General features: G+C 54.2%; 1 protein-coding gene across 5 annotated transcripts in view; it reads right to left on the bottom strand.

The window, feature by feature from the left end:
- TANGO2 (transport and golgi organization 2 homolog) overlaps positions 1-23,341 on the bottom strand; it is a 52,031-nt gene that overhangs the window by 21,284 nt on the left and 7,406 nt on the right. For all 5 annotated transcript variants that reach the window (XM_025400108.1, XM_025400106.1, XM_025400107.1 and 2 more), the window contains 2 exons: positions 8,776-8,870; positions 1,873-1,961 (listed from right to left, as the gene is read on the bottom strand). In XM_025400108.1, coding sequence (XP_025255893.1) covers positions 1,873-1,961; positions 8,776-8,831 — 145 coding nt within the window. In that variant the 5' untranslated portion in view covers positions 8,832-8,870. The remainder of the gene's footprint in view (positions 1-1,872; positions 1,962-8,775; positions 8,871-23,341) is intronic.

Genomic DNA, 23,341 nt, shown 5'->3' with positions numbered 1-23,341 from the left:
ACTGGGACAACAGACATGTGCCACCATACCTAGCTAATTTTTTGTTGTTGTTGTAGACACAGGGACTCACTATGTTGCCCAGGCTGGTCTCAAGCTCCTGGCCTCAAGGGATCCTCCTGCCTTGGACTCCCAAAGTGCTGAGATTACAGGCGTGAGCCACTGCACCAGGGTGATTTCATTTCCAACAAGTTCTCAAGTAAAGCTGGTGCTACAGGCCCAAGGACCACACCTGGAGAACCACCGTCCTAAACTTTTGCACACAATCTGGTGATGCCAAAGAGTGAGAGGATGTGGGCCTTAGTGATATGGTCACCCCAACACTTGGCAGGAGCCTGTGTACATCCGTGCACCAGCTGCCACCGTCAAAACACCATAGGGGTGAACAATTCCATAAGACTAGAGCTCCTGGGGTTGGCACTAGTTCAGAGGCAGCTAACAGACCTGGGTGCCAGGGTGGGATGGAGCCCAGGAGGGCACAACAGTCAAGGAGCCAGAGGAGGGAAACCCTCTGAGCCGCCACGTCTTCATCTACAAAAACCTTCCACTTTCCAAGGACATCAGTCCCGTGCCTTTACCCACCCATCCTGACCAGCCCTGCACCCACTGCATCCTCCTATACCAGCAGGCCTAGGACCGCCCTGCCTCAGTCTCCGTGCACCAGTCCTCCTCCCACACGGTGCCAGGACCACTCAGCCTCAGCAGCATTCTCATACTACTGCCAGGCCACAGGCCTACATAGGAGTCCTCACAAAACCCCACAGCTGAGCTTTTATTTGATTGATTGATTGAATGAGACAGGGTCTTGCTCTGTCACCCATGCTGGAGTACAGTGGCACAATCTCAGCTCATTGAAACCTCTGCTTTCTGGCCTCAAGCAATTCTCTAGCCTCAGCCTCCTGAGTAGCTGGGACCACAGGCACACGCCACCACGCCTGGCTAATTTTTGTATTTTTTTTGTAGAGACAGGGTTTTGCCATGTTGCCCAGACTGGTCTTGCACTCCTGGGCTCAAGTAATCCTCCTGCCTCAGCCTCCCTGCCTCCCAAAGTGTTGGGCTCACACCTGTAATCCCAACACCTGCCCTCCCAGCCTGGGAGGCAGCACAGGGTACACACAGCCTCCATGGGCCCACGAGGTCACACATCTGGCCTGAGTGGGCACCCTGGAGCATGCCAGGATGACTCGGGCCCACTTGGCACCTGATACACAGGCAGAGTAATCTGTGGCCTCACCAGCCATCTCTGCACATCTTCCATGTAGACTCCCACCACCCCATGGGCAGGAACTGCTTCCTGTCCAACAGGACTTCAACGAGGCTGGTATCTTTGGAGGGGAGGACCTGGTTCTCACCCCTACTTCTGCCCTATGAATACACCTCATGCAACACAGGCATGGTGCAGGTGACAGGGATTCAGCACCAGCGGCTCCCCAAACTCAGCCCTGCCATCCCTGAAGCAAGTGTGCTCATGCACAAACACAAACACAGGCACGCACACGTGCGCATACACACACATGCACACACTCACATGACTGGGTCGCTTCACAACGTGACCGAGTGTGGATCTGTACATCACACAAATCCACCCACATGCCCTCAGCAAAAAGGAGGATCCAAATAAAACCAACTGATCCTTTCGCATGATGGGGCTCCCATGCACACGCATGGCACAGGAAGCAGCGCAGACAGTGCTGGGTGGGCAGCTCTGGCGATGCCCAGTGCTGGGGCTGGCCCCGACCACGAGCCCCATCGGTTCCACCTCTACACCCCGCCATCACACTCGGAGGCAGCACCACTCAGTTAGGGTCACTCGGCCACACAGGAGCTAGGGAAGTAACAAGGCGCAGCCATCGCGGAGCACGCAGGAAGACTCACCACTGAGGATCTCGTTGTTGTTCCCCCAGAAGTCAGCTAACTTGGAGGGTCGGCTGTAGAATTCGTCCCTGTTGGCTGCCAAGATGAGCCTGCAAGAGGAAAGCACCACTGATGGCTTCAGATGGAAACGAGCGAGCCAAGTCTTTTTCTCTCTTCACACACCAAACTGGCCTGAGTGGCAATAAGGACCAGTCTCAGAGAGGGCAGGAAGCCAGCAGTCCCGCCGCACCTGCACAGGAGGAAGGAGCACAGTGGCTCCAGGTGAGCTCTCGGGAGCCTGCAGCCGGGACTGCACTCAGAGCCTTGCCCGTAAACAGGAGGATGCTGGGCAGGGACACACATCCACACCACTCAATGGCGGGAGACGGCTCTGCTAGGCCCTTAGGGGCTGGCACCAAGCATGCCTGGAGCCCAGGCTGGAGGGTGGGGGCCTGTCCCTCCTTCTGTCCATCTGTCCCCAGCCCTGGGAACACTCACAACAAATCCATGGGCTCCTGGAAGCGTGAGCTCAAGGATACAGATTGAACGGCACAGCATGTGGGCGTCTGAGGGCTGCTCCATTCTGTGTCTTTTGGAGTTAATTTCTGGGGTCGGTGGGGAGTGGATGGGAACTTCTCTGTCTTACTAGGTTTTTTGCATTATGAATCAGACAAATATTTCTATTTTTATTTATTTTTATTTTTTGAGATGGAGTCTCGCTGTCTCACCCAGGTTGGAGTGCAGTGACGCGATCTCGGCTCACTGCAACTCCCGCCTCCCGGGTTCAAGCTATTCTCCGGCCTCAGCCTCCTGAGGGGATTACAGGCACCCACCACCACACCCAGCTAATTTTTTGTACTTTTAGTAGAGATGGGGTTTCACCATGTTGGCCAAGCTGGTCTAGAACTCTTGACCTCAAATGATCCATCCGCCTCGGCCTCCCCAAGTGCTGGGATTACAGGTGTGAGCCACCACACCCAGCCTAATCAAATAAATATTTCTTTTGCAATTAGGAGAGACATCTAAACTTTAATAGCCCTGATCTTGAGGAAAGAAAACTGAGTTTCAAGTCCCAGCTTGGACACTAGAAGAAAACAAATAAGGACATAGTGGTGACTGAGTGGAAGGGGTCAGTTCCTGCAATATTCGTTAGACCTGAGGATCTAAGAAGCAATGGCTGGGCCAGGCACAGCGGATGACACCCATAATCTCAGCAGTTTGGGAGGCCAAAGTGGGAGGATCACTTGAGCCTAGGAGTTTTGAGACCAGCTTGGGCAAGAAAGTAAGACCCCATATCTACAAAAAACAAAAACAAAAACAAAAACAAAAATTAGTTAGGCGTGGTGGTGCATGCCTGTATTCCCAACTACTTGGGAGGCTAATTTGAGCAGGATCATTTGAGCCCAGGAGTTTGAGGCTGCAGTGAGCTGTGACTGCACCAATGTACTCCAACCTGGGGAACAGAGAAGCCCTGTCTCTAAAAAAAAAAAAAAAAAAAAAAAAAAAATGATGGCTGAAGACCCCCTGAACACTTGTGCCATGGAGAGGCAGCTCCAAGGAGCAGGGCTCGGCTGTCCTACCATCACACTGTGAGTATGAAACCAAGCTGCAGTGATGAGATCCTGACAAGTGTTTAAAAATAATTTCCATATTGATCATTGCACATTAAGTTCATAAAACATTTGCTTCTGATGAACTGTGAAATAACAGACATTCATAAAATTGGGAGTGAAAGTGGTGCTCATGGCTGGGTGCGGTGGCTCATGCCTGTAATGCCAGCATTTTGGGAGGCCGATGAGGGTGGATCATGAGGTCAGGAGTTCAAGACCAGCCTGGCCAAGATAGTGAAACCCTGTCTCTACTAAAAATACGAAAATCAGCCGGACGTGGTGGTGGGCACCTGTAATTCCAACTGCTTGGGAGGCTGAGGCACAGAATTGCTTGAACTCGGTAGGCAGAAGTTGCAGTGGGCTGAGATCATGCCATTACACTCCAGCCTGAGTGACAGAGCGAGACTCCATTTCAAATAAAAAAGAAAGTGGTGCTTGCACCCACCACTCATGCCCTTGGAGGCCTGTGTGCACATGTGTGCCCCCCAACTCAGCATCTGCCCCTGAAACTTCCTGCCTGCAGAACTGGAGAAATGCTTTTGGTTGTTGCCAGGGACTGTGCCATGCCTAGAGCCCTTGGGGTCTGCTACGGAAGCCTCAGCACCTCCAGGGTGCCTCACTCAGCCTGCTCTGATGCCCAGCTAGCCCCAGGGCTGTACCAGGTCTTGGGAATGTGCTGCCTGGGGTAGGGGGAGGTGGTCTCTGTCCCTGATATGAGCCTCAGCCTTTGTACCTCTAACTGCTATTTTTCAACCCAGACCTGGACCAAGTCTCCATGTCCCTTCTGGGCAGAAGTGCCCCCCAACCTCTGCAGCAGGGATGGCAGTAGAGCCCACCTTCCGTGGGCTGGACAGTGCAGTAGAAGGCAGTGCACCTGCCCCAGACCTGGATGGGCCAGTCTTGTAGAAGGTGCCCACTGGCTGTGACCTGGCCAGCGGGCAGAAGGGAGAACACCGCAGTCCCTGAGTGCTATGGTGGGGACGCGCCAGGGTCTGGGATGAGAGCCATGGGTGGGGTCAAGCTCCATGTGGTTCCGCTCAGCATTCTCTCTTAAATACCTTCCTCCTCTGCTTCCACGTCCCAGAGCCCTGCAGGTGAACAGGGGTCGGGGGAGCCAGGGACATCTCATCCCAGTCCAACCCCAAACCAGGCTGGGGCTGTTGGCTTCGGGTGCTGATTCTGACATAATGCTCTTGCAAAGGGAAAATAAAGGGGGGAAAAGTAAAAAGAAAAGCTGAATGAGCATGGACTTTTGTCCTAAGATGTTCAGCTGTCTGTTTTTAAACAAGGAGCAATTATATATGTTTGCCTAATAAATCAGGAACATTAATTGCCAGGTTATTTTTGTACCAGCAGTCACTGTTTAGCTGAACTGCTGGTGGTTTGCCAGGGATTTCATTGAATACATAATTCAGGGATGAGCCAGCATGCCCAGTACCCAGATCAAGCCCCAAAGAGGGGAGGAAGTAGCTCTCTCCGTCATGAGTGGTAGGGCTGCACATGGATAGAAGCCTATCTGTGCCCCACGTCCAGAGAGACAGGGATGCACCCACCACGGCGAGGTCCCTGAGGATGGCAAGTCACCCAGGCTTTATTTTGTTCCAATAACTGAAACCACTAATTATCCATCACCACTTGACACCCACGCTGCTAGGCAGGGTGAGTGTGTGCACCGTCTCGGGGGGCATATGCATCATCTCAGGGGGCGAGTGTGTTCTGCTGGGGGGTGAGTGTGTGCACTGTCTGGGAGGCAGTTTGGTGACAGATACATAGGAGGTACTCTGGCCTGAGATCCAGTGATCAAACCCTGAGTGGTGACCCCATGGAAGCTGCCCCATGAAGTAACAGCTTGTCCTGCAGCCACTCCAGGCTGAAGTCAGCAAGGGGTATCGCATGGGGCTATAAACAGGCAGTTGTTTTTGTTTGTTTGTTTGTTTTTGAGATGGAGTCTCGCTCCGTCATCCAGGCTGGAGTACAGTGGTGCTATCTCAGTTCACTGCCACCTCTGCCTCCCAGGCTTAAGTGATTCTCCCGCTTTAGTCTCCCTAATAGCTGGGATTACAGGTGTGCGCCACCACGCCAGGCTAATTTTTGTATTTTTAGTAGAGACGAGGTTTCACCATGTTGGCCAGGCCGGTCTCGAACTCCTGACCTCAAGTGATCCACCTACCTTGGCCTTCCAAAGTGCTGGAATTACAGGCGTGAGCCACCACGCCTGGCCGTAAACAGGCAGTTTCGAAAGAGGTAGGGTGACATGATGAAGTGACTGTTATCTTGCTGCGGGGTCTTGGTTTTCTGTGATGGGTATCAAATTACCAAACACGGTGGCCTAGGCTGGGCATGGTGGCTCATGCCTGTAATCCCAGCATTTTGGGAGGCTGAGGCAGGAGGAGTTCCAGACCACCCAGGACAACATAGCGAGGGACTTTCTCTCTACCAAAAAAAAAAAAAACATTAGCCAGGCATGGTGTAGTCCCAGTTACTTAGGCATGCTGAAGTGGGAGGATCACTTGAGCTGGGGAGTTTGAGGCTGCAGTAAGCTGTGATCACACCACTGTACTCCAGCCTGGGCAACAGAGCAAGATCCTGTCTCTAAAACAACAACAATAATAATAAAAACATAGTGGCCTAAAGCACCCCACTTTTTACCCCAGTCCACAGGTGAGGAGTCCAGCCCAGCCTAGCTGGATACCTGTACAAAGCCTCCCCAAGTGCTGCAGAGGTGCTGTCAGGGGCTCGGTAGGAGCACCTGTGCTCCCAGCCTGCAGCGTGCCCTTCTCCTGGCTGGACACCTCACAGCCAGAGCAGCAGCAGCCACCAGAAGTGTCTCACACCCTCCCATGAAGTCAGGAAAACAGCGCACATCTGCTTAGTCACCCAGAGGTGGCACATTTCGCCTTTGGCTTAGGGCTTCGGAAAATAGTCCAGAGAAATCCCAAGGCCAACTGGTATGGCAGAAACCACAGGACAGGTCCTGGCAGCAACACACAGGTTCTAAGTGAAAGCAAGAGGGGCCCATGTCAACCCTCCTCCTCTCCACCCAGGGGACCGGTGGCACTGACCAGCACCTGCAGACTGGCCATCAAGCTTTCTTCCCAGAGGTGGGAGCACTCGGGGTGGGTTGAGTCTCTTCGGCAGCCTGCAGGAGGCAGCCCTGAAACGCATACAGAGCTGGCCAGCTCTCCTCAGCGTGCTAGTTTCCTGGGGCTGCCACAGACTAGGCGGCTGCAACAACAGACACTATTGTCTCGCAGCATTGGATGCTGGAGATCCAAGATCAAGGCGTCAGCAGGGCTGGCTCCTTTTGAGGGTCTTCTCGATATACAGACAACTGCTTCTATCTCTGTATACACACCAGCTTCCCCTGTGCGTATCTGAGTCACCCATCATATTGATTACGGCCTACCCACATGACCTAATTTTACCTTAATCTTTTTTGTTTTTCAGATGGAGTCTTACTTACTCTGTTGCCCAGGCTGGAGTGCAGTGGCACAATCTCGGCTCACTATATGCTCTGCCTCCCAGGTTCATGCCATTCTCCCACCTCGGCCTCCCGAGTAGCAGGGACTACAGGCACCCACCACCACACCCAGCTAATTTTTTTGTGCATTTTTAGTAGAGATGCGGCTTCACCCTGTTAGCCAGGATGGTCTGGATCTCCTGACCTTCTGATTCACCCACCTCAGCCTCCTAAAGTGCTGACCACTGCACCCAGCCCTTAATCGTTTTTTTTTTTTTTTTTTTTTTTTTTTTAAGATGGAGTCTTGCTCTGTCGCCCAGGCTGGAGTGCAGTGGCGTGATCTCGGCTCACTGCAACCTCTGCTGTCTGGGTTCAACCCTTCTGAGTTCTCCTGCCTCAGCCTCCCGAGTAGCTGGGACTACAGGTGCGTGCCACCATGTCCAGCTAATTTTTCGTATTTTTAGTAGAGACGGGTTTCACCATGTTCGCCTGGATGGTCTTGATCTCCTGATCCCGTGATCCACCCACCTCGGCCTCCCAAAGCGCTGGGATTACAGGCATGAGCCACCACACCCGGTCCTTACATTCTTTTTTTTTTCTTTTTGAGACGGAGTCTCGCTCTGTCACCTAGGCTGGGGTGCAGTGGTGCAATCTCAGCTCACTGCAACCTCTCCCTCTTGGGTTCAAGCAATTATCCTGCCTCAGCCTCCTGAGTAGCTGGGACTACAGGCATCTGCCACCACACCCGGCTAATTTTCTGTATTTTTAGTAGAGACGGGGTTTCACCCTGCTAGCCAGGATGGTCGCAATCTCCTGACCTTGTGATCCACCCACCTCGGCCTCCCAAAGCACCAGGATTACAGGTGTGAGCCACCGCGTCTGGCCCCTACATTCTTTAGAATTCTGTTCTCTCATTAACCAGCCCAACGCTACTCCAGTCCCTGTGGCAGATAACAGTTCTTTCTTAACATTTCTTCCACCTTCCCTGCAGCATGCTGTCTGCTGCTTGGACCCTAGCCTGGCCCTGCCACTCACCCAACTGCAAAAAGGGAAAACACCAGACACTCTTCCTTCCCGATTCCTTGGCCTGAAATGACTTCACTCAGCCTTGAAGTCAAGCAGCATGGTATTTATGCAACTTTGTGATGACTGAAATCTGAGACCCTCTTGAAATGGTTCAAATCATTTCTGGTATAGATTTTAAAATGATGAAAGCTTCCCAAGCAGTTGCATTAGAGAATGGTTACAAGTTTCATTTTGGGCATGGGTTACATCTCTGCCTCACTCTCCGTGGGGATACATGCTGGGGTGTCCTAGGGAATGGAGGTGTGGCCGTCCTGAATCCAGGGTCAGGGGTGGCTTCTGGCCTTGGTTTCCTGACTCCTCTGGCTGGTCTTCAGTGTCCCCTCTACCCCAGGTCCTTCTTCCTCAGCTCAGAACCCACACACAGACCCCTAGCCTGGCCACCACTTTGACTTCTCACCAGCAGCTGCGACCAGCCAGCCCAAGCTGGCTCTCACTCACTGACACCATTGCCCTGGTTCTGCCGCCCAACCCTCCTCAAAGCCCAGAGAACTGCAGCCCGCCTGGACCCATGTCACTCCTCTGTCCTACCTATGGCTGCCTTCTGTGGCTCAGTCTTCACGTCTTTGTACATCGACTGGAGTCCCCGCCCCGAGAGGCATTCTGACAGCATCCCACACGGAGTGACCCTGTCCTGGAGGGCAGTGCCAGGCCTGTGCAGCCCCGGCCTGGCCCACACACCTTCCTGCACACAGCAGCTCGGGTGGCATAAGAACTGGCTGGGCACCCAGGGCCCTGCAGGGTGCCGCAGACGCAGAGCGAGGGGGTTACCTGTATGCATTTTTGGAAACAGGGCGAGGATCAAACTTAAAGAAGATGATGCACATGGTGGTGCAGGGCGGCTCTGCTCACACAGGTCCAGAGGTCTGCGGGAAAAGGAAAACACCGAGTTGAGAGGATGCCAGATACTCAGAGCTGCGCTCCGAACCTGCAACAGGCCAGAACAGAACCACCTCTGTGGTGCCTGTACCGCTTGCTGGGTGTGGGGGAACTGGACACCACATTCCTGGCCAGCGCCACACAAACACCTCCCAAACCCACGCACTCATCAGCACTGGCCAGACTGTCTCTCCACCACCTGCAACACCAGCCCTGAACAGAAGCATCTCATCAGCACCACGGTACTCTGAAGGCTTGGACACACCGAGCTGAGGGGCTGGGGGGCCCAAAGGGGGCAGCAGCAGTGAGGGCAGGAGCCACACTGTGAAAAACAAACTTACCCATCCAAACTCAAAGAATGAACTCAGAGACCCAGAGACCAGAAAAAGTGAGACTTTTAACGACAGTCTTGCAAAATCAGGTGTCAGATAGGCAGGCACACCCAGCACAGTTTCAACAAGCAATTTACCCCTAGTGCACAGGTCCCTCCCCTAGATCCTATAGGCCGAGTACTATGGGGTCACAATTTTTCCTGGACGTCGCCTATTAATTGTTGGCTCGGGGCTTCGGGTGTTTTTTGGGGGTTGTCTTGCTGTATTTTGCTGCAGGCCACAATGCATTGCAGTCCTAGTCAGCTCAGGGACTTTTTAAGTATTTAACTTAGGACCTAAGTAGCAGGCAGGCTGGTAAGAATGGACAAAACGAGCTATTTTGCAGGCTAGTAAACTTTCATCTTAGACTAAACTTCTTTGGTTCGGGTGAAGGCAACTAAGTGGGGGGAAAGAGGAGGCTGACAAGCACACATCAGCTATCCAAGCAGGGGCCTAGTATGTCCTGTTTCTTCTGTAGTTTGCTGACCTAAGCCAATTCAAGGCACTTTGTCTTGGAAACGGACCACTGTATACATTTTTCCTTTAAGACCGTCCTCCACATGCACATCTCCTCCCCTACAACAGCACCAACCCCACCCCACATGCTACCAATGGAGGCAGCCCTGCCTCCGCCCCCATCCTGCCAGGCAGGACAGCATGGCCCACTCACCTGGGATGCAGGGCCTACAGGCCCCACTCAGCACACACACTCACCATCCCACAGGACCCGAGGGCCCCACACACCCAAAGCAGCTGGCATTGACACGTGCCGTGGACACGCTGGGTGACTGCACACTTAGCACACACCTCTTCCCCACCCAAGGACCTCTGGGGCCCAGAGCAGGCAGTTTTCTACAGTGCAAACGAGTGGAGAACGGAGATTAGATCCGAGGCCAGCCAAGGGTGACACCCAAGTTTCCTGAAATGTGCACGTGTGCAATGATTTAGTGACATGGCTCGAGGGCAGAGCCAGTGCTCATAGCTGGGACATGGGACAGCCAAGAAGCTGTTCAAATACTGAAGAGAGCCAAAAAGATTCCTCCAAGTGGCCGGGCGCGGTGGCTCAAGCCTGTAATCCCAGCACTTTGGGAGGCCGAGGCGGGTGGATCACGAGGTCAGGAGATCGAGACTATCCTGGCTAACATGGTGAAACCCCGTCTCTACTAAAAATACAAAAAACTAGCCGGGCGTGGTGGCGGGCGCCTGTAGTCTCAGCTACTTGGGAGGCTGAGGCGGGAGAATGGCGTGAACCCGGGAGGCAGAGCTTGCAGTGAGGAGATCACGCCACTGCACTCCAGCCTGGGAGACACAGCGAGACTCCGTCTCAAAAAAAAAAAAAAAAAAAAAAAAGATTCCTCCAAGAAAAGTCTAATGAGTGGGGAGGGTGGTGAAGAGGGTTCAGGGTATGTGCCTCCACAGGCACGGGCGTGAGGGATAGCCACTGGGCACCGTCTGCTTCAGTGAGGAGCTGGTGGCTGTGCAGTTGAGGTGTTGGGACAGCAATGAGCACCACCTGCAGATGCACTGGGTGGTGGGGGATGGGCAGCCATTTGAGATGGTCTGCTCTTTGCATAGGATGGGAAACTACAGGGTATGTCGTTACAAGGGGTCCCTGTGAGAAGCAGACTGAGGGGCTGGAAGTGGGTTGGGTCCCCTCGCTGGGTGCCCTGGAAGCGCCCATAGGGGGCCATCATCCGAGGGTGGGCAGGCTACTAGGGCCAATCCTTTTGGTGAAAACAACTCGAGATGCTCAATAAAATATGAAAACATCTTAAAAATTGCCAGGAGTTGATGAGCTCATGCAGCATTTGGCCAACACCTGGGAGAGTGTGGTCCACAGAGGACAGCAGAATACAGTGGCCAATCCTGCCTCAGAGCGTTTGCCCACTGAACACACTGGGGCTCATGCTCTGGTGGCCCCTGGGGGCGAAGGAGACAGAAGACAAGGTCCAGACACCTCCGCAGGATGGAGGACCTAATAGAAGACTCTCCCCTAAGTTAGGCTGGGACTCCAAAGAGCAATGCTCAGGGAGAGATGAACTATAGCCACAGTCACCCCCAGGGCTCATGGGGACATTGCACAAAAGTGGGGGAACGTTCCTGAGAAGCGGTGGCACAGCCGGTTGTCCAGGTCCACACTGGGGGTACAAGGACCCATAAGCCAAACACAGTTTTAAGGGGCTACAGCACTGGCAGTGCCCCTGTGCCTGAAGTTCTCTCTGGAGAAAGATACCTTCATCCTATACTTCAAAGAAGTCTCAAAATCATTTTTTAAAGACCAGAAGCAGTACATAGTCAGAAAGAGCCACATAACGAAAGAAGCACCATGAGCAAGAACCAGCAGAAAGATAACCGTACATGCATCATCAACCAACCATGCTCTGATGGCAGAAAGAAAACAGACAGCTCAGAAATATCTGCAGGGGAAAGGAAGTGATGAAGAGCAAACTGGGTTTACAAAGCAGCAAAAGGAACTCAGTTTTTTGTTTTTTGTTTCTTTGCTCTTGTTGCCCAGGCTGGCTGGCATCATCTCGGCTCACCACAACCTCCACCTCCCAAGTTCAAGCGATTCTCCTGCCTCAGTCTCCGAAGTAGCTGGGATTACAGGCATGCACCACCATGCCCAGCTAATTTTGTATTTTTAGTAGAGACAGGGTTTCTCCATGTTGGTTAGGCTGGTCTCGAACTCCTGACCTCAGGTGATCCACCCGCCTTGGCCTCCCAAAGTGTTGGGATTCCAGGTGTAAGCCACCACGCCTGGCCAAAAGAACTCTTAGGAAGTTCTTTTAGAAATGAAAGCTTCCGTGACTGCACATTAAAGCTCAGCTGTGGGTTTAAGAGCAGATCAGGTGCAGCTGATGAGGCAGAACCCTCCTGAATGCAGTGCAGGAAGATGGGGAGCACGCTGGGCTTTGGGGGTGCACCCAGGTGTCCACCTGCTAGGTGCCACTGATGGGGTGGGCCCAGCACTCACCACGTGGCCAGAAGACACAAGTCCCTTCACTCTGGAGGAGCTGGTCTTTCCCGCACATGAGAACCCCTGGCTGCAGTCACTAGAGAAGCCCTGTCAGCCGGTTCCCACTGGAATCCCACTGGCCTGGAGCCCAGGGCTACCCAAGGCCTGCTCACCAGGGACATGCTCCTCTGGGGTGTTAGAGAAGGCCGTTGGTCTCAACTTCAGCTGACCTCAGCCCTCCCTGGGCTGCACGCCCAGCTGCTGGCAAGGCCACGGATGAGGGCAGTTCTGGCCACTGATACACATAGGACAGAAAGGCACCCCTAATTCAGCTGCACGACCCCACCATCCTAGCTGGCCAGGGTGCAGGGGCAGCAGACCAGCCCTCCAGGCACCAGTGGCAGGGAGGGCTCCGTGGTCCAAGGGAAGGCCATCAACGGATCTCCGGGCAGCCTGGCACTGGAGGTGTGGGCGCAGAGCCAAGAGCTGTGGCCTCGACGAAGACGCGGTCATTGGGAGGGAAGGACCAGAGGAAAGCCAGCCCCTGAGGAGGGGACCATCAGGAACTGCCTTTCTCTCCAATCCCTCGCCCCCTGCTCGAGCCAGGCCCACTGCCCACTGGCCTCCAACCCAGCTCTAGCCAGCAGGTCTCCCCCTCCCCCTGCCAGCTTCACCTCCCCCAACCTGTGACCTTGCCTTTGCCTGGGCCCCTGTGTGCTCCCTAAGCCAAGCCCTGCAGGTTCCCTAGGTCCTGCACGGCCCCTACACAAGCCCACCACAGCATTCCAACACCCTCTCATGCCTGCTGACTTGCCAGGCTCTGGGAGGGAGCCATGGATATAGTCCTTGTCCTTTTGGTCACCACAACTTGATCTGGGCACAGGGCAGGTGGGCACACGGGTGGCCAGGACCACTTCCCACAACTTCCACAGGTCCCATCACACCAGGTGAGGCTGGGCTCCTCAGGGCATCTCTTGTGCCACACAGAGCTTGCACTCAAAGGTGCCCGAGTTGGCCAACTTTACAGGAGGGTTGGTGTCCCAGGGACAATCGTGCCTGGCTTTCCAGGTAAGGCCCCACTCTGCCTGTCCCCAACCCTGCCCTGGGCTCAGCACTTGAGCCAAGCCCAGTGAACTCTCCGCAAGTCCTCAGCAGTCAGAAGGCCACAGAGTGGTCAAAGCCATTCAGGGTTGGCCCTGAGGCCCAGGCGGCCAGAGCCAGACCACAAAGAGCAGCTGAAGGAAGAGGCAGGCAGGAGGGTCTGCGGTCCAGCCAGCAGCCTTGCCCTGGGTCTCAGAGGCCACAGCCCAGAGGCAACTGAACATCTGCAGGAAGCCACGCCCAGTCTCTGCATCCTGCAGGGGACCCGCCTGCCCCAGGGGGCTGAGACCACCAGGATATCCTGCACACAACCACCAGGCTTGCAGAAGCAGTCAGATGGCCACACGCCCATCCTCTCCAGGCAGAAAATGCTTTACACGCCCCCATCTTGTCACGGCCTCACGGCCACTGGGATAGCAGTTGGGCAAGTAGGTTACTGGGCGGGTGGGGCAGGTGCCACAAAACCCGCTGCCAGGGTGGGTCCAAAAGGAGGCTGGGCCAGGGCTCCACAGGGGGGAAGATGCTGATGAGCTCCTCCCTGTGCTGTGTGCTCTGTAGCTGTGATCCCATCCCACCACGACTCCCAGGTGACATGGTGGGGATGGGCAAGGTGAACCTGGAGGGGCTCATGGTGGGGCACCTGCTGGTGGGGCTAGGGGTGAAGAAGCAGTGAGCTGGCCACCCCGAGCAGGCACATGTGGGATGCTGGGATCAAGTGGGCCTCCTGGACCCCGCACCCACAGCCTGGCAGCTCCCCAGAGACCCAGGATGGCCTCAGCACTAGATCTGTTCATTTCTAGCTCTAATCTGCCCAGCCATGCTGCGGACACTCCTGGAAGTCAGCATGCTGCCTTCTGTTCTCCCACAGCAGGAGCTGCTGATCCCCGCCAGGGCGCAAGAGGTCCCTGGGCAAGGTGGTGATGGGCAGCCAGCTTCCTCCTGGCCATGGTGGTTACTGTGCTCACATGTGGTCCTACTAGAAACATCATCTTGAAAGCCACTGGCATGGCACAGGCACATGGCCAGGCCTCACAGGCCCACAGGGATGGAACAGCCCAGATATGTAGTCCAGGCTGAGGACAGGAGGCCGTGTGGGCAGCAGTCGAGAAGAGCCATACTCCAAGACTGAAAGCAGGGCCTGTGAGGTGGGCAAACGTCCTGCCACCAACCCACAACACCAGCATAGCGCAGCAGGGCAACATGGCATGGTGGTGAGGTTCCTGAGCCAGGACAAGAAAAGAAGCGTCGTTCTCACGGCTACTTGAGGAAGCATATTACCTCCACTCTGTCACCCTGGTGCAGTCATGTGATCATAGCTCACTGTACCCTTGAACTCCTGGGCTCAAGCCATCCCCATCCTCCCACCTCAAGCCTCCCAAGTAGCTAAGATTACAGGTGCATACCACCACACCCGGCTTTTTTTTTTTTTTTTTTTTTTTTTGAGACAGAGTCTCGATCTGTCACCCAGGCTGGAGTGCAGTGGCACATCTCAGCTCACTGCAGCCCCGCCTCCCAGGTTCAAGTGACTCTCCTGCCTCAGCCTCTCAAGTAGCTGGGACTACAGGTGCGCACCACCACACCCAGTTAATTTTTGTATTTTTAGTAAAGACAGGGTTTCACCATGTTGGCCATGATGGTCTTGATCTCCTGACCTCGTGATCCACCCACCTCGGCCTCCCAAAGTGCTGGGATTACAGACGTGAGCCACTGCATCTGGCCCTAATTTTTAAATTTTTTTGGAGAGATCGGGTCTCACTATGTTGCCCAGGCTGTTCTCAAACTCATGGGCTGAAGTGATCCTCCCACCTCAGGAAGTCTTAATGACTGGGTCTTAACGACATCTTTTTTAAAAATTTTATAGCAACTGCCGGCTGGGTGAGGTGGCTCACCCCTGTAATCCCAACACTTTGTGAAGCTGAGGGGGGTGGATCACCTGAGGTCAGGAGTTTGAGGCCAGCCTGGCCAACATGGTGAAACCCCGTCTCTACTAAAAATACAAGGCCAGGCGCGGTGGCTCAAGCCTGTAATCCCAGCACTTTGGGAGGCCGAGACGGGCGGATCACAAGGTCAGGAGATCGAGACCATCCTGGCTAACACGGTGAAACCCCGTCTCTACTAAAAAATACAAAAAACTAGCCGGGCGCGGTGGCGGGCGCCTGTAGTCCCAGCTACTCGGGAGGCTGAGGCAGGAGAATGGCGTGAACCCGGGAGGCGGAGCTTGCAGTGAGCTGAGATCCGGCCACTGCACTCCAGCCTGGGCGGCAGAGCGAGACTCCGTCTCAAAAAAATAAAAAAAAAATAAAAATAAGGCCGGGCGCGGTGGCTCAAGCCTGTAATCCCAGCACTTTGGGAGGCCGAGATGGGCGGATCACGAGGTCAGGAGATCGAGACCATCCTGGCTAACACGGTGAAACCCCGTCTCTACTAAAAAATACAAAAAACTAGCTGGGCGTGGTGGCGGGCGCCTGTAGTCCCAGCTACACGGGAGGCTGAGGCAGGAGAATGGCGTGAACCCGGGAGGCGGAGCTTGCAGTGAGCTGAGATCTGGCAACTGCACTCCAGCCCGGGCGACAGAGCAAGACTCCGTCTCAAAAAATAAATAAATAAATAAATAAAAATAATAATAAAAAAATAAAAATAAAAAATAAAAAAAATAAAAAAAAAAATACAAAAATTATCACACCTGTAATCCCAGCACTTTGGGAAGCCAAGGTGGGCGAATCACGAGGTCAGGAGTTTGAGAACAGCCTGGCCAATATGGTGAAACCCTGTCTCTACTAAAAATACAAAAATTAGCCGGGCGTGGTGGCAGGCACCTGTAGTCCCAGCTACTCAGGAGGCTGAGACACAAGAATTGCTTGAACCCAGGAGGTGGAGGTTGTAGTGAGCCAAGATCGTGCCACTGCACTCCAGCCTGGGCAACAGAGCAAGACTCTATCTAAAAAAAAATAAAACAAAAACAAATTAGCCGGGCATCGTGGTGAGCGCCTGTAATCCTAGCTACTGAGGAGGCTGAGGCAGAAGAATTGCTTGAACCCAGGAGGTGGAGGTTGCAGTGAACTGAGATCGTGCCATTGCACTCCAGCCTAAGAGACAAGAGGAAAACTCCATCTCAAAAAAAAAACAAAAAAATAAAAAAAATAAAGCAACTGCTTACACGGGAATGCCCTCTTTACAAGAGTCCTTGCGCACCCTGGGAAGGAAATGCACTGGAGTATGAGGCACTGGTGCTCTGGTCATGCGGAGCGGCCGGCCTGTACCACTGCCTCCCGGAGCACATAGGGACTTGGTGGACATGCAAGAGATGAAAGGATGTGGGTTGTGAAGCTCGTCCATATCTGAGGAGGGTCCAGCTCCTCTCACACAGATGTGATGAAAGAGGTCGCCTTTGTGATGGTCAACACTTACCACCCCCAGTAGAGTGTCACCTCCACTAGGGCCAGGCACCCTGCCTCCCTGCAGCCCAGACAGCTAGAGTGAATGCCCGGGGGACATGCACAGCCTCCGTGCAGGGAGGCCTGGGAACCAATCACTTGGGACCTTGGTGTGGCCTTTGCCAACCCTGCCAGGGAGGTAAGAGGGGGACAGTCACCGCGAGCTCACCATGTGACTGCAAATGCCGCCAGCCTCAGCAGGGACAGAGCACAGGCCTCTTCCAGGGAGGAAATCCCCCACACACTCCTGGAGTCCTTCAGCGCCCTGAGCCTGGCCAGAGGATCTGTGAGGTATGAATGGAAAGAAAGAGCCCTCTTCACACCACAGCCAAGGGCTTCCCGTCCTCTAAGAATAACAGTGCGGGTGGAAGTCTTCCCAGAATCCCGGCATACGTTCCCCTGGCCTAACAACCTGGTAATTCTGCAAAATAGGAAGAAAGCCTGGACTTGGCACGGGTTATTCTTAGTGCATGGCGCCGTCTGTGAAGGGCGGAAGCTTTCCAGGCACTCTGGGCCCATCTGCTGATGCTTTCGAGAACTTTCCCGGCATGCACCGTCCTCTCTGCCCACCTTCTGCTTCTGAGATCCACCCTGCTCCAGAATCCCCTCTCCAGCCTAGGGCTCCTCCCCTGGCTTCTCGGAGGAACCAACAGGGCCTTCTGTCCTAAGAGCCAAATGGAAAGGGGCTAAACTCCCTCTCTAAGAAGAATGAGACTCCAGCTGAGGCAAGCCCCAAACCTCACTCCATGTGGTGTCTAAAAAAGGCACGACAAGAAAACCACTCAGACAGAAGGCTTGGGCAAAGACGGGCCAGAGCCACAAGCAGAGAGCAGCAGCGGCAATGACCCCAGCCAGGGCTGCATGGGGACAAGGTCTGGCACCCTGATGGATATGCACATGGCCTGCTGCCCAGCAGTGAGGATCTGCTTCCCTGACTCTCAGTGCCCACCACACAGGCAGGTAGGTGGGGTGGAGCGTGGGCAGTGACCTTGCAGAGGCCCATGGGGAAAAGCAGCAAGGGGGACGAGGACCATGCTGACAGCACCTCAAATGGAAGACCCAGTGGGGAACAGGCAGACCTCGGTGCTGCAGGACAAATCCAGGCCACCCTCCTGCATGTTCCAGAACCCACTACTGCCAGCGTCTCCTTCCAAGGAGGCCAACAGGCATCAGGCACCTGACCGTGCCAGTCGCCCACCCCACACCAACCAGCACCACCTCTACTAGCTTTTGTATAATGCCAAGAAACGCTGGTCCCTCTCACACGCTGCCTGCTCATTCACCCTCTATTCAGCCTCTCTGTGCCCCAGCCCAAGGCTGAGTCTCCTGCTGCCACGACTGGCAGCTCTGGAGGCTGGTGGGGTCCATAGTTGTTAATCCCATTGCTCAGGTCACCCAGGAGCACATTCTGGTGAGAAACATTTCCAATTACATTTAACAGGCCAAAGCCCCATCCCGGCAGGGCTCATGTCTGTCATCTCAGCACTTTGGGAGGCCCAGCAGGAGGACTGTTTGAGGTCAGCAGTTTAAGGCCAGCCTGGGAAACACAGTAAGTCCCTGTCTACAAAAAGCAAATAAAGGCCAGGCGCGGCAGCTCACGCCTGTAATCCCCGCATTTTGGGAGGCCGAGGCGGGTGGATCATGAGGTCAGGAGATCGAGACCATCCTGGCTAACATGGTGAAACCCCGTCTCTACTAAAAATACAAAAAATTAGCCGGGCATGGTGGCGGGCACCTGTAGTCCCAGCAACTCGGCAGGGTGAGGCAGGAGAATGGCGTGAACCTGGGAGGCAGAGCTTGCAGTGAGCCGAGATTGCACCACTGCACTCCAGCCTGGCGACAGAGTGAGACGCTGTCTCAAATAAATAAATAAATAAATAAGCAAATAAAAACAATTAGCCAGGCACAGTGGCATATGCCTGTGGTCCCAACTACTTGGGAGGCTGAGGTAGGAGGATGGCTTGAGCCTGGAAGATCAAGGCTGCAGTGAATTATGATTATATCACTGCACTCCAGCAACAGAGCAACAGAGGGAGACTCTGTCTCAATATAATATTAATAATATAATAAAATAAGGCCGGGTGCAGTGGCTCATGGCTGTAATCCCTGCACTTTGGGAGGCTGAGGCGGGCAGATCATTTGAGGTCAGGAATTCCAAGGCCAGCCTGGCCAACACAGTGAAACCCTGTCTCTACTAAAAATACAAAAATTAGCCAGGCATGGTAGCACAGGCCTATAATCCCAGCTACTCAGGAGGCTGAGGCAGGAGGATCACTTGAGTCCAGGAGCCAGAGGGTGCAGTGAACCGAGATTGTGCCACTGCACTCCAGCCTGGGTGACAGCGTGAGACTCCGTTTCAAAAAAGTAAAGTAAAATAAAATAAATAAAAATAAAATAAAATTAGCCGAGCACAGTGACATGCATCTGTAGTCCCAGCTACACAGGAGGCTGAGGCAAGAGGATTGCTCGAGCCCAGGAGTTTGTTTGTTTTTTTTTTTTTTGAGACGGAGTCTCACTCTGTCGCCCAGGCTGGAGTGCAGTGGCCAGATCTCAGCTCACTGCAAACTCCGCCTCCCGGGTTCACACCATTCTCCTGCCTCAGCCTCCGAGTAGTAGCTGGGATTACAGGCGCCCGCCACCTCGCCTGGCTAGTTTTTTGTGTTTTTTAGTAGAGACGGGGTTTCACCGTGTTTGCCAGGATGGTCTCGATCTCCTGACCTTGTGATCCACCCGTCTCGGCCTCCCAAAGTGCTGGGATTACAGGCTTGAGCCACCGCGCCCGGCCGAGCCCAGGAGTTTGAGGCTGCAGTGAGCTATAACAGTACCACTGCACTCCAGCCTGGGTGACAAAGCAAGACTCTGAGTCTCAAAAACAAAAAACAAAAAACAAAAAAAGCCTCAGCCAAGGGCTGCCTGTGGCACCAGAGTGTTCTTAGCCTGCCTGCACATACATGTGAGCAGACACATGTATGCTGTGGGGTTAACACACTAGGGTCCCACTGCTCCGTTCTCCCTGACTGGCCATGAAGTCCATCTCCACCAGAGCCATGTCCCCACTGGTTCACCACTGCCCAGCTTTCCCGCTTCTCTGCCTCTCAGCTCTGGCTGGTGTCTTAGTCCCATCAAGTGACCATCCCTAGCACATGCTCTGCACATGGGCTGATTTGGTTTGGATCTGTGTCCCCACCAAATCTCACGCTGAATTGTAATTACCAGTGTTGGAGGTGGGACCTGGTGGGAGGTGATTGGATCACGGAGGCGGAATTCTCACGAAGGTTTAGCACCATCCCCCCCACCGGTACTGCACAGTGATAAGAGTTCTCACGAGATCTGGTTTTAAGTGTGTGGCACCTCTCCCATCTCTCTCTTCTTCCTGCTCCAGCTGTGTGAAGTGCTGGCTCATGCTTCGCCTTCTGCCATGATTGTTAAGTTTCCTGAGGCCTCCCCGGAAGCTGAGCAAATGCCAGCATCATGCTACCTATACACCTTGCAGAACCATGAGCCAATTAAACCTCTTTTTTAATAAATGACCCAGTCCCAGGTATTTCTTTACAGCAGTGGGAGAGCGGCTGAGGACATTCCTAGGAGAGACCCAGGAGGTGGAATTGCTCCATCCATGGGTGACGCTTTCAGATAAGCAGACTCGGCCAAGTTCCCGCTAACGTCTAGCGCCAGAACCTGCTGTCACTCACCCACCTCCAGGGTGTATGTGGTGTAGGAAATGCTCCCGCCAGGGTTTTATGGGCATTCCCTACTGGCTGGGCAACTTGCGACCTCCTGTATGTTCTTGCCTACAATTCACCAACGTGGTTACTGACAACTGGGCCTTTGTCTCACTGACCCTGGTGTGATGTGGGCCACCATGTGCCTGTCCCAGGCCTGCAACTGTTTTCTCCCTAGCTGTCCCCTGCCTTTCAGCTCTGCCTGTGATGCTGCCTCATATAAATAGTCTTATATTACATGGGATTTTCCCATTGTTACCGTACAGTGGTCATGTCCCCTGTCTTGCTAAAGAAGGCTCTCCTTGTCCCAAAATGAGAACTCCTTTTTCTTAACTACTTTGTATGGTTGCACAGTGGTGAAGCTCTTTTTTTTCCTTTTTTGAGACGAAGTCTCGCTCTGTTGCCCAGGCTGGAGTGCAATGGCGCGATCTCAACTCACTACAACCTCCGCCTCCCAGGTTCAAGCAATTCTCCTGCCTCAGCCTCCCGAGTAGCTGGGATTACAGGCGCATGCCACCAGGCCCAGCTAATTTTTGTATTTTTAGTAAAGACGGGTTTTCATCACGTTGGTCAGGCTGGTCTTGAACTCCTGACCTCGTGATTACCCCGCCTCGGCCTCCCAAAATGCTGGAATTATAGGTGTGAGCCACTGAGCCCGGCCTTGGTGAAGCTCTTGGATCTGTCCGCTGTCTGCCTGTGTGAATGCTGTGAGGTGGGGACGACCCATGCTTCCCAAACACACAGCCAATCGTCCTCAGGTGGCCGCCGGCCATCTAGTCTGGCTCACCTCAGACACACCCTGAACTCCTAGTCACATGGGCCCCTTGAGGCCCTGCATTTGTCACCAGGCCTCTGAGGCTGCAGTAGTCACCCTAGCTTCAATGCATTCTTGGGTGTCTGGAGGGCACCCTTCAGACTGTCCCTCTTGGCTATTCAAAGAACCTTCCAAACCCTGCCTAGATCACGCCACGCCCCAACGCCTGCTCACCATGCCAGGCACTCTGCAGGTGCCCAAGTCCACAAAGTGACACAGTAAGAAAGCCCATAACCTGGAAAGGAAGCCAGCCTGTGCCCTTCCACGGCGATGAACAGGAACAAGCTCCCGTTCCCGAGGCTTGTTCCCCAGCAGGGAGGTCCCAGCCAGAAGATAACACTCTGCTTGGTCTTCCACACGCAGAGGCCAGAGATAAGCAATATCTGCCCATGGAGATAGAAAGCAGGGCAGGGCCACCTGGATAACACTCTGCTTGGTTTTCCATGCAGAGGCCAGAGATAAGCAACATCTGCCCATGGAGACAGAAGGCAGGGCAGGGCAGGCCGGGCGCGGTGGCTCAAGCCTGTAATCCCAGCACTTTGGGAGGCCGAGACAGGCGGATCACGAGGTCAGGAGATCGAGACCATCCTGGCTAACACAGTGAAACCCCATCTCTACTAAAATACAAAAAAAATTAGCCGGGCGAGGTGGCGGGCGCCTGTAGTCCCAGCTACTTGGGAGGCTGAGGCAGGAGAATGGCGTGAACCCGGGAGGCGGGGCTTGCAGTGAGCTGAGATCCGGCCACTGCACTCCAGCCTGGGCAACAGAGCCAGACTCCGCCTCAAAAAAAAAAAAAAAAAAAAGAAGGCAGGGCAGGGCCACCTGGTCTAGGCAGCCACTGGGGGATATGACAGAGATGTTCGGGTGCTGGCGGTGGTTTCACGTGTGATATGGATGGTAGCTGTGTGGCTGGGTTCACTTTGTACAATCCGTCACACCAGGCACTGAAAGTGTGCACACCCAGTAGGCATGCTTCCCAGCGGGGAACAGTAATGTCCACCCTCAAAAGAAAGTGCACTGGCCAGGTGCAGTGGCTCACGCCTATAATTCCAACACTTTGGGAGGCCAAGGCGGGTGGGCCACCTGAGGTCAGGAGTTCAAGACCAGCCTGGCCAACATGGGGAAACCCTGTCTCTACCAAAAATACAAAAATTAGCTGGGCATGGTGATGCACACCTGTAATCCCAGCTACTCAGGAGGCTGAGGCAGGAGAATCGCTTGAACCCAGGAGGCAGAGGTTGCAGTGGCATGATCTCAGTTCACTGCAACCTCTGCCTCCGGGGTTCAAGCGATTCTCCTGCCTCAGCCTTTTGAGGTGACAAAGCAAGACCCCATCTCAAAAAGAAAAAAAAAGAAAGTGCACAGATCCTGCCCTCCTTCCCTGCTGGGACTGGGACATTTCTATGGGCAGGGAAGTAAGGGAAGGAAAGGCAAGAACCCAAGTGTCACTTGTTCACGGAAAGCAAGAGAAGACCCAATTAGCCCCAGTGCAAGACAGCTCTGCACAGGACGGGGTGCAGCTGGGCTGTCACGGCAACGCCACACCTGGAGACCCTGGGGGCCACAGGGGATGGGACACACGCTCTTGGTGGAACTACTTCCCTTTGGCAACCAAAAAGGCAAACATAGCACGTGGGCAGAGGGGAGGTGTGCTAAGCAGAAAGCAGAGGTGACAGAGGCAGGGGTGCACACGAGGGAACAGAAAGTTATTAGAACCACAGCAACGAGGGGACCTAGACACTTGGGAGGGTAGCCGTCAAGCCGGGCTCCTATTGGGGCTACACGTGGCGAGTCCCTGAAAACAGAGGGCAACTGAGTCCTACAGTCTGCTGCCCCCGTTTAATGGCCTCAATGGCCACAAGGGCTGGTGCAGCAGGGCTGAGCAGCCAGGCGCCCAATCCCCACCCCTTGTAATCCCCACCCCATCAGCTGTGGCAGCCCCCAGGGGCGGAGCTTGAAAGCTTGAGCTGCTCTTTTCAAAGGACAAGGCAGACACAGACATGTGACATGGGCTCCTGATGGCTGCCAGCAGAGGCGGTAAACACACATGAGAACACAGT

Source organism: Theropithecus gelada, chromosome 10 (assembly GCF_003255815.1).
Source record: "Theropithecus gelada isolate Dixy chromosome 10, Tgel_1.0, whole genome shotgun sequence".
Taxonomy (NCBI): Eukaryota; Metazoa; Chordata; class Mammalia; order Primates; family Cercopithecidae; genus Theropithecus; species Theropithecus gelada.
The sequence above is the reverse complement of the archived record's forward strand: the minus strand, read 5'-3'. Positions and strand labels throughout refer to the sequence as shown.